General features: G+C 46.3%; 1 protein-coding gene across 1 annotated transcript in view; it reads left to right on the top strand.

The window, feature by feature from the left end:
• The window catches only part of LAMC1 (laminin subunit gamma 1), a 67,018-nt gene that overhangs the window by 37,178 nt on the left and 15,565 nt on the right, over positions 1–14,275 (top strand). Inside the window, exons 2-11 of the mRNA XM_074599240.1 lie at positions 5,044–5,348; positions 7,274–7,404; positions 8,151–8,317; positions 9,448–9,636; positions 11,725–11,842; positions 11,942–12,040; positions 12,145–12,281; positions 13,167–13,289; positions 13,377–13,566; positions 13,830–13,942. Of these exons, the coding sequence (XP_074455341.1) occupies positions 5,044–5,348; positions 7,274–7,404; positions 8,151–8,317; positions 9,448–9,636; positions 11,725–11,842; positions 11,942–12,040; positions 12,145–12,281; positions 13,167–13,289; positions 13,377–13,566; positions 13,830–13,942 (1,572 nt within the window). The remainder of the gene's footprint in view (positions 1–5,043; positions 5,349–7,273; positions 7,405–8,150; positions 8,318–9,447; positions 9,637–11,724; positions 11,843–11,941; positions 12,041–12,144; positions 12,282–13,166; positions 13,290–13,376; positions 13,567–13,829; positions 13,943–14,275) is intronic.

Genomic DNA, 14,275 nt, shown 5'->3' with positions numbered 1-14,275 from the left:
TAGTCTTGGGCACTGGGAAAGCTGGCCTTTCTCCCTGGGAATGACGGAGAAACAGGTCAGATGAGAGCAAAATAAAACGCCGACAGTAGTTGCTTGCTCTCTGTCCTGTCACTGCAGAATGGAAATGAAGTCCAGTCAAAAAGTGAGAAATATGCTGGTATTTGTTTTCAATTCTTTTAACCTTTACTTAGAAATAGGTTGTCAGCAGGTACCTGTGTGAAAAAACTGTCTGGAACAGGAGCCAACCTAAACAGAAGCAGAGAAAGCTTAACCCTTTCATTACTGCTCAGTGGATTTCACTGAAAACAAATCTGCAAAGGCTTGGTTCTTTGCCCAGTACGACCTTCTCAGGTGGAGTTTTGTTTTTTCCTGGGCAGCAAAACTCAGTGGCCGTATTTTAAAGCTCGTGGCTGGGAGGATGCACTGTGGGATCGCAGAGGTGCAGAAGAGGTAGCGTGGTTACTTCCCACACGCAGGGGATGAGAGTGAACTGATCATGAAGGAGGCAAGTGTCGTCTGGACTTATCTCATCCAGGCATCTGCTCACAATTCAGCGCTTGTAGTTGGTGTGCCAGCTGGCGGGACGTTTTCCTGATGTAAATTATCCATCCATTCTGAGGGGTCCAAAAACAAGGAGGCCTTTTGTGTGTAGGGACAAATTCCTAACTTGGGGGAAAAGGGAGGAGTTTCTAAAGATCTAAATAGCATTTGATTACATTTTTCCAGTCTATCTTCATGGCTTTCAGCATGGTGCGTTTCCTGGTGGACCTTTGGGATACAGAATTGGACGATAACGTTGCTGAGGAAGGGCTTTAATTGCTGCTGACATCTGGCAGCTGTGGTCAGCCTGACGAGGTGAGCAGGTTGTTGGGAGAAGCATTCCCTCCATCAGACAATGTCAAACACTTCCAGTGCCGCCGCTGCTTTCTCTGCAGGACCCAGACTGGCTCGCTTGGTTTAATCTGTAATTGCAATATCATCTTGAAGGCTTGTCTGTTTGCCTACTTTCTTTACCGAATGATAATAAATGGTTTTCTACATCACCTTGAATTATCAAAAGGGGCTGGTTATATTGTCACCTTGTCACTTGCTGGTGAACGGCTTCCTGCCTCAGAAAAGATGACATTTTAAAATGTGGGGCTCATGATTTTTGAGCTCTGGAGGCTTTAAAGACATGTCAAGTTGCACTCCTGAAGTGCTGAGCTCATGGTCGCTTATTACCACATGTCATCTTCTTCCTAATGAACTTTTATAACAAGCATCTGGAGTTCTTCCTGCAAAATAGATCTCCCGATTCTCAGTACACAGAGGGAAATATTATCCAATACTTGACAGTATCAGACACTTCTAAGCCGAACAGAGATCAAAATAATTACCAGCTTCTAGGAACAGGAGAACAATGACTTTTTGTCTTCCGAATGAAACATTTAAAGCTGCCTTTCACTTAGTTATTGCTGTCGCTGTTTCTCAGTGTAATAGCAGTATATATTTATTCAGCCCTGAAAAGCTTGAAAGCAACCTAGGCAGCTTATCTTTGCTAGCAAAAGGCTGTGCAGCTTTGAAGAGCTGTGCTGGCTGCCAGGCTGCTAAGCACGGCTTTTACCTTCAGCATGAACAGAGGGGAAACACGTTTCAACACTCTGTCAGCTGGTCTCGGGTGAACTATTGTTCCAACAGTATTTACCCACGGCAAGCTGATATGGCGGGAGCGCACAGCCGCCCTGTGTGCATTATCTGCATTCCTGTGTAATGCCATTAACAGGATTTCTCAAGTAGTTAACACTGCCAGCTGAAATAAATGTCTTTTTCACCTGGGTTGCTCGGTCAGGAGGGTTTTGGATGCTTTTTCTTTGGCCCATGGTGTAAAACTGAAGATGAAAAAGTGAGGGTCCTTTCCTTTTAGTGTAAGGGATTTCTATGGAAAATGTTTTCACGCTACCCAGAGCGTAGTTTGCATGTGCCATTTACTGAGCTGGAATTTTTGCAAGGAGCTGTAGGACACCTTCCTGTCAGGAAACAGAGACCGTAATCCAGTTGTAGTGGAGAGGGGAGAAAAAAAAAAAGTTCTTTTTGGGACGTGCAGGCTGTGACCTGGCCTTTCTGCTGGAGCAGAAAGTTGTGTGTTTGTGGAGTGAGAGCACACACCCGGCCCCCTCTTCATTCCCAGGATTCTTTCAAAGCGTTTCCTCCCCAAAATTGTCTTGATGAAGCCTGAACGCAGGGTTTTGGCTTCATGCAAGAGGAATGCAGTAGTAGCAGAAGGAAACTAACCACCCCAAGTCAAAGTGGCCGGGTATTCTTGGCAGTTCAGTTGATGCAATTTAATTGAATGATCTTCATGCTGTTGGCTCCGACTCTTGTTTTTTCCCCTCTTGACTCAAGGAATGGCTGCTCTTGCCTGATGTCTTCACTATTTTCACTAGTGATGAAAATTGCCCAAAGAAATCTCACCGGGGCAGTGACTTTCGGCCTCATATTTTGTTTTAATGAGTGTATGAGCTCAAAGAAAACTTTCTCATGATGTTGCTGATGATGGTTTTACTAGAGCTAAAACCATGATAGTAGATCTGGTTTTAGTTGCTGCCCATCCAGGGTGTTGGTGAAGTTCTCGGGCTGGCACGTTGCAGGTCAACACATATGCTAGGGTCTTCCTGCAGAAGAACGAGGAGGCATTTGCTTCTGGGGCTCCTTGCCTTTATCTGGAAAAGATGGCCCATTTACCATGGGTCTGAAAAAAATACTTGTGCGTGTCTGACCTGTTGGCTTATGTGTGGTGTGCTCACCTTGAGTTTCTGCGTTGTCCATGCTCTTCATCTCTGGAGCATGCTTTGCCTTCAGGGAGGAGCTCTCTTCTCGAGAAGAGACCACATAGCAGGAGAAATGGGAAACCTGTGAGGGACTGATTTATATTCCTGGTGTCTGATTCTTGCCTTGTGTCGGGATTCAGGTGAAAAATACTTCCAAATAAATGGAAACGGGATTAATCACCTCTTGTATTTGGCAGCAAGGGGAGGGTAAGCCTAAGCTGCGTTACAGTGTTAAGCGTTGATCCTTTGGAGTTTCTAGCCCTTGTGGGAGCACTTTGGCATTAGTAGTGGGATTGCTTCTCGCTTGTCTTCTGTATGTAAGAAGATCTCATTAAATAACTTGACCCCAAACCAAAAGCAAGCAAGTATTGAGTAAGAGCAGCAGGTTGTGAATGTCTGGCTTCTAGTCTTGTGCTTAGGTCATGTGTAACCTCACACATGATGTAACAGTAATGGGTATTTTGTGGGGAGTATTGGGGGGTTTGTATCTGTACAATGCCCCAGCTGTCTTGCATGTCACGCACAGATGGTGCCTTTTTGGTAGGTTGGGGCATCGGCAGACTTCTTTCCTTTAAGAACAAGATTGCTCTTTCTTTTATCCTTGGTACATGCAGGTGTAAGTATTTGAGGTGCTGTACATCTTGATTTTTACTTTAGTTTTTTTCTGGTATGTTGATTTCTGGACCCCTTGCCATGCTTCTCCTGCAGCTTCAGTGTTCCCAGCAGCCAGAGCGGACTGAGGTTCCTCCGTCACCGGCTGGGCTCTGGCCATGATGTGCCCAATGCAGAGCCTGTCCTGCTCTGACTGGCGGGTGCTCTGTGAGCGAGAGCCATGGTTTGTGACTCGAACCTGATGGACTGCAATCGGGTTTTGCGTGTGTGCTTTGAGAGGCATGCTGCTCTTGTTGCTGCTGCTCTCTGTTCTGCTTTAACTTATGAAGTGAGGCACTATTTGGCAGGTGCGAAGCCTCGCGTTAAAATTTAATGCAGTGGAGTTAATTCATTTTACAAGTGGAAGTTAAATCCGTGTGACTTCTGCAGGCAGAGAAAACCTGTTTCTCAATCAGTTGAAACTCTTCTAGTAGGTTTTTTTTTGGTCAATTAAGAGACCAGTGATGGCCGCAACCTCTGCTTAGAGCAGGGAGGTGGTGGGAGCGTAAAAGACCGTGGCAGGGACTAACCGCCTGGGGTTTTGTTCCAGACAAACCTCACGTTTTAGCGAGTTCCCTACGTGCGCCAGGGTGTCCTGATTGTACACAGTCTGCCCGCCGAGGTGGAGAGAGAACAGCCGGCACCCAGCTGTACGCCGCCTCCGAGGAACATGCCTGTGGGCCGGTGGGGGTGGAGGAGGAAGGTGGCTGAAGCGTGCTGCAGTCCTTTTCCCCTCATGGCTTTTCTTGGGGCTGTGCATCCCCTGGGTGGTTGGTTTACATGCACAGGGGGTAGATGCTCGAGTCACTGGAAAAGAATCCATGAGAGCGAATGATCTGCTGATTGCTGCGTACCTGTTAGGAGGTGGGAGGGCAGGGAGGTGGGTTTACGCTTATCCCCCTAGGAGAGGGAGAACATGGCTTGCATGTAAATCAGTGCACTTTGATCTGAAAAGCGTCTTGGAGCCTTTAATCTTGTGGTCTGGGAAACTTAAAGCTTGTTTTGCCTTTCCCAGGGAATGAGTAGAAAAAGGTGTACTCAGTAGCTCACTGCTGGAGGAAAGACTTTACGAGGAGTAGGGGGAGTTTGGGATATTGTCTATTTGGGGAGGAAGCAGAGGGACAAAACAGGCTCTATAGTGTGACTCTTACCTCTTTGGATAACACCCTTTCTCCCAAACACGCATTTGGAAGAAATATCATCAAATGGCATGGTTAACTTGGACCTGGCCACAGATACACACTGTTTGTGGCTCTGACATAATATATCACCTGTCGGGGTAAGGACACTGTTGGTGATGTCTGGAGAAGAGAATTGCGGTTTGTGTGATGTGCATTTGGTTGCAGAGGGGTCTGTAGGTTATTTATTTACTCAGTCTGCCCTCGACTTCAGTTCCTTCACCTTGTCTCCACCAGGAGATGCAGTACGTAGGACTGGAAGAGATACTTCTGGTGCTACTGGACACTGCTTGTCCTACTGGATGGTACTGGAGATGTTTCTTGTAAAGGGAGAACTGCAGTGGAGCTCTTGCCATTCTTTCTAGTTTGTTTGAGTCTTTCTCACGCCTGTCTTCTCTCATCTGCAGGAAAGGCCTTTGACATCACGTACGTGCGTCTGAAGTTTCACACCAGTCGGCCGGAGAGCTTTGCAATCTACAAACGCACCAGGGAAGACGGCCCATGGGTGCCCTACCAGTATTACAGCGGCTCCTGTGAGAGCACATATCACAAAGTCAACCGGGGCTTTATTCGGACTGGGGAGGATGAGCAGCAGGCTCTCTGCACAGATGAGTTCAGTGACATCTCCCCTCTCACTGGGGGCAACGTGGCGTTCTCAACACTGGAGGGGCGTCCCAGTGCCTACAACTTTGACAACAGCCCTGTGCTACAGGTATGTGAGCAGGACTAAGTCAAGCCGGTGGTCTGAGTTGAGTCTTTTCCGTGTAGTTGTTGTGAATGGTGGCTTTGTGCTGACCGTGGGCTGCATGACAGCCCTTATTCATACTGAAAGGCCCTTGCACAAGTAAGTTGGGACGGACAATCTAAAGAAATGCTTTTGAAGGAAGAGTTGAACTCTTGATTCTCTTGTTAGTAAGCTTATGGTACAAAAAGCAAAATCTGTGGCATTAAGGATGATTTGTCATTAGGCATCATGGAAGCCTTTAGAGGATGGATGCAAATCTCTGCCTGCTTAGAAAGTGGTGGTCGACATTTTGCTGCTGTTTCAGATATAAGGACAGAGGAAGGTAAAGCCTAAGTCAAATGAACACTTGAAGCACCTGCATTTTTATTTTGAGCACAAAAATTTAACAAATATGAGATTCTTCTAAACCAGTAAAGGGTTACTGGAAACCCTAACCCGTTCTACGTGTGTGTTGCGGGGGGGAGCTTGATTTTATCCACAATATTTGGTTTTCCTTACAAGGGGCTTGGGGACTGAGTTTGGCTGGGTGGGTTTTTTTTGTTGTTACCCTTTATAATGCTGGTTGGGCAGTAGTCAGGAGCATGCTGGGAGCACCAGTTTATCCAGCTTTCTGTATGCTGCTTGATGGCTTCTTCAGTTGCAACAAGAAGCTAAAGCTGTGGGGTTTCCTCCCTCGGGGCTCCTCTCCTTCCTTTTTGGAGCTGTGATAGCCGCTTCTTCCCTTTCCTCTTGGAGTAGCAGGAGCAGACTGAGACGTGATCCCCGGCCAGCGAGCAGGAAGGCAAAATCTGGTGGGGCTCACTTCTGCAAATGAAAACAAAGATTAATAGGGAAGGGAGAAGAACTCCTGAAATGGAAAAGAACCAGTTTGGCCACCTTGTTGCTGTAGCTAACCCTTGCAGAGAACAGGGTCTAATCGTTAAGGTGAATGGAGAGATTTCGAGTTAGTGATATGGTGTATAATTTTCTGATAAACTTCTCTATGTAAGGAATAGAGACCTGACCACCAATTTCCTGGAATAGGTACAAACCTCTGGTGTTGCTTTTTGCAACTGGAGTATTTTGAGTGTATTTTGTGCTCAGCATTTCCACGTGTTTATGCCAGTGTTTGTAATTGAGCAAATCTTCTTATTGTACTGGCTAAGCAGCAACGCAGCTGCACTGCAGTTGTACACACAAGGATGTTTTTCCTGTTTTTATGGTGTTAGAAGGAAAACGGCATTGCAAAAGCTGTAATAAAACCAAGAAGGTACTAGTCACTAGGACAGTCACTGGCTGAAGGTGGTGTGAAATCTGGGGACAGGCTATGTTTGCTGGCTGTTGCTGGAGGAGGGTAGGGCAGTGTGTTGAAGATGCTGTGTAAATATTATGAAAAGCTCTTGTGTTGTGAGTCAAATCTGCCTGCCTCTTTTTTCTTCCTCAGCCTCCCCCAGCCTCATTCATCTGTCTGTGTCTTTTCGCCTGGTGGGATGTATCTGCAGACAAGTGTACCCTAAAGCTTTTCCTGATGGTGCTGTATAGCTTTGCAGGAAAACTACGGTCAGATAGATACGTATAATTAGCAAGCTCATATAATTGCCTGCATGGCACTTCTTGCTGGAGAGGTTACCCACGACTTCCCAGCTGAGAGCAGTCAGGAGGAGAAGAGGCATGGGAAAGGGTAGCCAGACAGGAGCAGGGTCTGGAAAACAACATTTGAAGCAAGAGGATGCAGTGCGAGGTCTCTCAGGCAGGGATGCGTGCGCTTCCAAGGTGCAGGGGGGAAGATGGTGAGGAGGGAACTTGCTGACTGATGAATGACTTTGTAAATACAACTGCTAATGATATGGCACTGGTACGCTCTCAGGGGGGATGTTTGATGATTAATCTGATGGGATTTCTCTCTGATTTAGGAGTGGGTGACGGCTACAGATATTAGAGTGACCCTCAATCGTCTGAACACCTTTGGAGATGAAGTTTTCAATGATCCAAAAGTTCTCAAGTCTTACTACTATGCGATTTCTGATTTTGCTGTGGGTGGTAGGTGAGTAGACAATAAACCTCTGTACTTATTTAAAGCTCTTGGTCAGGATTACTAGAGTGCTTTAAAGATTTTGATTTATACTCACATGGTACCATTAGGCTCCGGTCTCTATTGACTGTCCTAAACCAAAAATGCAGTGGAATGAATTTTATGAAGCTTGCAAATACTGTATAGTCTCCTGTGGCTATAATTTCAGGGCAGACAGAGATTGAATTTTTTTTTTTCCTTGAATAGATCAAATGTTAAGTGATTTGGGAGGGTGGAGAGTGAAAAGAGTGACAAAAATATAAAACTAAAGAAAAAACCCCATTTTTTTTCCTACCCTGACTTTGTGTGGTTTTTAACACACTTTGTGCGTTGTTTTGTGTTCTCTGACTGTATCTGTAGCCTAGAATAACAGTAAATAGAAAATCTCAACATCTCTCCTTTGCATATATTTTGGGAGCTATCGCCTATGAAACATTCTAAACATACCCTCTTTCAGTTTAAAATCATTGCCCCTTGTCCTCTCACTACAGGCCTTGGTAAAAAGTCTCTCTCCATCTTTCTTGTAAATGCCCTTTAGATATTGAAAGACCTGAATAAGGTCTCCCTGGAGCCTCTTCTGCTCCAGGCTGAACAGCAGCAGTTGTATTCTCAGTTTTGTTGTGACCTTCGAATTTGTCTCGTCTCACATTTTCAGATCTGGGCTTTGTTTCTTGGATGCCTGGAGTTTAAATACTTGTTCTTTGTCTCTTGTTAACCAGATGCAAATGTAACGGGCACGCAAGCGAGTGTGTGAAGAATGAGCTTGGGAAGCTGGTCTGCAACTGCAAACACAACACCTTCGGGGTCGACTGTGAAAAGTGTCTTCCTTTCTTCAATGACCGTCCATGGAGGAGAGCGACAGCAGAGAGCGCCAATGAATGCTTGCGTATGTGCAGCCACGCTTGATGGGAAGACCTCTCACGGGTTGGGTCCCCTGCCTCTTGGCATCCAGAAGCTGGCCCGGCATGGTTTGAACTTGTCTCAGTTGCAGTTAGCCAGTTTTAAGCACAGTTCTGGTTTTTTTCAGCAGACATTTCGTGGGACTGCTGGTCATTCCACTCCTATCCTGTAGGACCTTGCTGGTAGATCCCTAGAAAGGGGCATCTCCTTTCTGGAGAAGGATGGGAGCGACCTTTAGGAAAGAGGAGTGCTGCAAAAATGTACAGGCTTGTGCTTTATGGGACCCATAGAAAAAAATAATCTGTATTTAGTATGCTGGAATATAATTGCCCTTTAAAAAGCTCCTCATTTAGCATCATCTGACTTCCTCTTTCTTTCGGATTATTGGTTTTTACAGTTACTTGTTGACTGTTTCATCCAATTTTGAGGCTGTTGCAACAGTTCTGGACCGCAAATGTGGATCTCTGTGACCGAATGCCAATTTACTTAGCTTGATTTTGTGTCGCAGACCACAGCTCCTGGTAGTTTACTTTACGGGGAAGCTTTTTAGACAGAAAAGCTTTCTTCCTGTCTGACCTCTTTGTGCGTTGATCAGTCCCAGCTGTCTGGTCGAGACCTGTGGCTTCCCTTGACAGGCCGGTGAAACCCAGGACTCCTGCTCCCTAGAGGTTTATAATCTGTCTACATTCGGGGGAGAAACTCTCCATACAGCAGGGAGTCAGCCCTGACGTTGTCTTTTCATCCTTATTTGCATGGCCAAGATCAGAGTTGCTGTGTGGGAGGGAGGAATTTCCGCTTCCCATGTGGAAGGGAGTGGGGTAGAAAAGGCTGGTTTTCTTCTGGATGTAGATGAGAGTGGTCTCAAGGAGCCTGTTTCATCGTTACAGCCTTGCTTCCCACTCCCCACATTTAGCCACCACAAAAACATGCTTCCTTCTTTTTCTTCTCGTTGAAGCACACATGCCTTAGGGGGTCTGTGCGTGAGTCCCGGGAGGTTAAAGGCTCCTACTCCAGCTCCCCTACAACTTAGTATCAAGCTTTTCTTCGCGGGTTTTGTGACTGTCGGGGTCAGATGGCTGTATGTGTTGTTCACCGGCAGTGCCCTTGTCTTTGCAGCTTGTGACTGCAACGGGAGGTCGCAGGAGTGCTACTTCGACCCTGAGCTGTACCGCTCCACTGGCCACGGGGGCCACTGCACGGGCTGCTCGGATAACACCGACGGTGCCCACTGCGAGAGGTGCAGGGACAGCTTCTATCGCCTGGGCAGCGAGGAGGGATGCCTGCCCTGCAGCTGCAACCCTGTCGGTAAGTGGTGGCAGTAAACCTTTCTGCTTGCAAACTTCCACACACAAAAGCTGGCTCTTCTCTTGGTTATGCAGCTAATGGCAAACGACAGGGTAGAATGGGATTTTTTTTGTTGTTGTTTTTCTTTTCTTTCTTTCCGCCTGCCCCATGTAGGAAATGTTTATTGGGTTGTATTTTGGTTTAAATTACCGTTGGATCTAATTGGGGTTGGGGTGGCAGGGGTAGATGTTTCACCTCTGCACCATTTACTCCTTCAAATGTGTTCTGAAATAGATTTTATTTTAGTTTCCTATTTCTTTTTTCCCCCCACTGCTTATGTGTTACCCTGGACACTCCCAGTACTAAAGAGCTCATTTAAATTCTTAATAAACAAGATGATGTGAGCGGATATTTCTGGAAGTTGTTCATACTGAAGAATTGTAGTGAACTTTAGCTGCATCAGTTTCTCCTACTGAGTATCCAAGCACTATAAATACAAACCAGTGAAACGTTAAACACAAAGGGGGGTGGGGGTGAGACAAAACAAAGTAAACTCAAAATATGTAGTTAAACTCTTTCTAAAGAAAAGCAAAAAAAAAAAAAAAAAACACAAAAAAAAAAAAACCCCACCAAAAAAAAACCCACAAAAACCAAACAAAAAATTCTGGCAGGAGAACAAACCTTTTGTCGCCAAGGGAACCACTTGACCTGTACGGAGTGATCCCATAACCACACCAGCCCACAGCAAATAAGGGTGAAGGAGACAAAAGGGGAACAGATAGTAAGATATGATGTGAGGTTCCAAAATAGAGTAGCTGGAATAAGTAATTGCTTGCAGCATGCCCTAAAAGCAGCCAGCGAGAGGTCTGCCAGGGTACGGCTCCTATCTAATTTGGTCAGAGAGTTGTACAGTTGTGAAATTTTTGACCAAGAAAGGCCTCTTTCTTCCTCCATCTGCTCTTCCAGGTCCTCGTCTCGGACCTTATTTCAAGAGGGGTGAGGGTTGGCATCAGCTGAGGCGGTTGAGAAGAAGCAGGGAGGTGACTTCTAAGGTCCTTAAGGACAAATTTCAAAGGGCTTTGTAACTTAGCCATCAGCTTGTATCCAGTGGCACGCTGGGACCCAGGGTGTATTTGAAGCGCCCGGAGAGATTTAGATTGCTATTTTTTGTCCAAGTATTGTTTCTTCCTAAATAATCGTAAGTAGGACTGTGAAGGGGATTTGAAGTTTGGCTGTATATGGTAAAGGTTTTGTGAGTTCTTCTGTCCTGTCCAGCCTCATCGTCTTGTAACTCTTCACTTTGCTATAATCTTCTGGTGTGGATTGAAATAGAAAGACGCAACTATTTCTGTATATTAAAATACGTTTCTCCTGGAAGTTAACTCATACAGTGCTGACAGCTCCTAGGCTGATAGCTACACCGGTGCCTGGGGGAAGGCGTTCTGTCTGCTGTGGATTAAAGAAACCTACTGCTGCTTTTTGTGCAAGTCTGCTTGAACGGAGCAGTACTGAGGAAGATGTCCTTCCAAAAACGAGAGTTTTGCTGGAGAGTTTGTTGGGGTTAATAGTGGCACATGCAGCCTTGCTCCGAGGAGGTGGTTTAATCTTTAAATCCACCTCAGGAATCAAGGGAGGAAATGGGAGCATGAGAGGGAGAGGTCAGGATATCCCCTGGCAAAGGGGAGATGGTGATTAGGGAGAACACGAGGGATTCAGGGAATAAAATCTCAGAAATGGTGCATTGCAGGGTAAAACAGGCATGGCAGTAGAGACGTGTGAAGGTAACGTTGAGGATGAAACAGGAATAAGGATGAGAATGCAATTTGAAGTTAAAATTATATTTATATGTAAAAACATTGGTTGGTAGGAATACTTAAAGCTGAATATATAGTTTGGAAACTAGATAACAATTCGTCTCTCTAGAGCCGCGAGGGGAAAAATCCCTGTGAACTAGAGGCAGCCTTTAGGTAAGCTGTCACTCATTGGCTTGAAGCTGTACTTCCCACTGTCTTTTCCCATATTTCTTGGCTGTTTTGTAAAGTTGAAAAAACTGCAGGCTAATAGAGGTGTGAGGGTCTGCTGAGGTGCCTGTCCCCGTTCTTCCCGCAGGCTCCCTCAGCACGCAGTGCGACAGCTACGGCCAGTGCAGCTGCAAACCCGGCGTGATGGGTGAGAAGTGTGACCGCTGCCAGCCGGGTTTCCACTCCCTCTCTGAAGCTGGGTGCAGGTGAGGGGGACTGCTGCTCTCTAAATTAAAACTAGGTGCCTTTTTAAAGCTTTCTCTGTGTGGCTTTTAATGAGTTATCCTCTCTCCTGGCTCTTCCAGGCCCTGTTCTTGTGATCCGGCTGGCAGCACAGGGGAATGCAATGTCGAGACAGGACGGTGTACATGCAAGGACAACGTTGAAGGCTTCCACTGCGAGAGGTGAGTTTCTCTTCCTGTGGCTTTGTTTCAGGAATGAGAAACATTCGAGTGATGGCCTGAGGTAAGCATCGGGGAAATTAATTCTCTTTCCTTTGCATTTTCAGATGTAAACCTGGTTTTTTCCATCTGGATTCCTCCAATATGAGGGGCTGTACCCCCTGCTTCTGCTTTGGTCACTCTTCAGTCTGCACCAATGCCGTCGGCTACAGTATCTATAGTATCACCTCCAGCTTCCAGTTTGGTAAAATGGAGCCTTCTTTTGTATCTCGGGTTGGGCTGTAGACTGAAGTCAGAAGCAATTAAAAAAACAAAACAAAACCCCCAAAAAACCCCCTGCTCCTTCTTCCCTGTGCAAGATCACAAATGTTGGGCAGGCAGATCCAGGATCCCTCCTTTGGAAGTGCTGAGCTACTACTGAAGTTACTGGGAGCTTCCCAGTTTTCAGCTGGGGAGCAATGAATTCCCAGCTCTGTCCTCGGGCACCCAGTGCTAACGTACACCGTGCAGGTGCAAGCAGGAATTGTAAATGTAAAACTTCTATAGCTTGAGAGCGGTGCTGGAAAGGGGCATTCTGTTAATTTTAGAACCAAGTCAGGAGTTTCTGATTGAGAGGATTAGAATCACTTTAGATTTGGGGTTTACATGGCTCTGAATAAAAGACGGTCGTATTTCCGATGGGTCTGTAAGCCCAGGAGAAATGTTTTTTCATATAGTCAGTTTCCTACCTATGCACGTTTTTATGCTGCGTAGTCTGAAAAGAACAACTTTTTAAATAAAAATTCCACTGGAGAACAGTTTGTACAAAGGCTGAAACTCGCATCAAGTCGTAGGGGACTGCAGGTCTTCCCGTGCCTGCTTAAGCTCTTCAGAAAAGAAGATTTTGAACAAGTAGTTGTCATAGGGCTCAAAGTTCAGAGGGTTCAAGTCAGCACTCAGGTTAGGGGCTTAAATTGGAAAGATGATGTTTGCTCTCTACGTTCTTCTGCACAGCTGCTTTCTTGCCTGTTAGTGCCAGTGTACAGACTGTAGATTAATTGTATGTGAGCAGTGTTCAGTATGACATGAGAAGCTGTGCGCAAAGCTACGGCTTCAAAGGGCGCTAATTCTTGCACGTTTGATTTTTCAGGAGAGGACGAGTGGCGTGCTGAGCAGCGTGATGGCTCTGAAGTCTTACTTCAGTGGAGTGCAGAGACCCAGGATATCTCTGTTATCTCGGACAGCTACTTCCCCATCTATTTTGTTGCGCCACGTAGGTCATCTGAGAAACGAGATTTCTGTGCTGCCTGTGCCCTTTCTGTTCTGTCCCCTAACTGTAAGGATTTTTTTCCCCTTTCAGGCAAGTTCTTGGGCAACCAGGTTTTGAGTTACGGGCAAAACCTGACCTTCTCCTTCCGTGTGGACAGACGGGACACGCGCCTCTCTGCGGAGGACCTGGTGCTGGAAGGGGCTGGGCTGAGAGTGTCGGTGCCACTCATTGCCCAGGGCAACCCCTACCCCAGCGAGAATGCAGTGACCTACACCTTCAGGTGAGAGGGCTCTCCAGGTGTGCTGGGAGCAGCTGGGGTCTAGTGCCCCTTGGCCTCTAAGCTCTTGAGAAAACAAACAGCATAAATTTCAGCTTGGAAGAGCGGTCTTATCAGGTTAATTTGAAGCTCGCTGTCTAGCAGCATTGCATAAGTGTATGCAGAGTATGTTGCAATAGCATACTGCTGCTGGAAAGGGTGCTGTAAAAGGGCACAGCTGTTAGCATCTGAAAGCTTTGCTGATGATGCATGGCTCTTCTCCATAGGCTTCATGAGGCTACAGATTACCCATGGAGGCCTGCTCTTACGGCATTTGAGTTCCAGAAGCTTCTCCACAACTTGACTTCCATCAAGATCCGCGGGACGTATAGCGAGAGAAGTAAGTCACTGGACAGTCCCATTTGTCTAGTGCTTGGGTTGCTTTATTGTGGGGCCTGGTGATAAATAGCTGTGGCAGGTTATTTGGCAAGGCCTGTACCGATTGCTTTTTGCCTGGTCTTCCTGTGTAACAGCTTCTCCCAGACCTCCTGGAGATGAGTAGGGGGAGAAAGGGTGCTGCCTTTGAGAGTCTGGAAACTGAGCACCCCTCCCCTGCTGATTCTTTGTTTCTAAGAGCAGAGTTTTTGCTGTGTTGCACAGCCAGTGTCTTCCAGATTGGTAGAAATACATAGCACAGAGTCGTGAAGGACACAGTAGAAGAGATGTAGGGAGT

This window comes from Larus michahellis, chromosome 8 (assembly GCF_964199755.1).
Source record: "Larus michahellis chromosome 8, bLarMic1.1, whole genome shotgun sequence".
In the NCBI taxonomy this organism is placed as follows: Eukaryota; Metazoa; Chordata; class Aves; order Charadriiformes; family Laridae; genus Larus; species Larus michahellis.
Note: the sequence above shows the minus strand (reverse complement) of the source record. Positions and strands in the feature narration are given on the sequence as shown.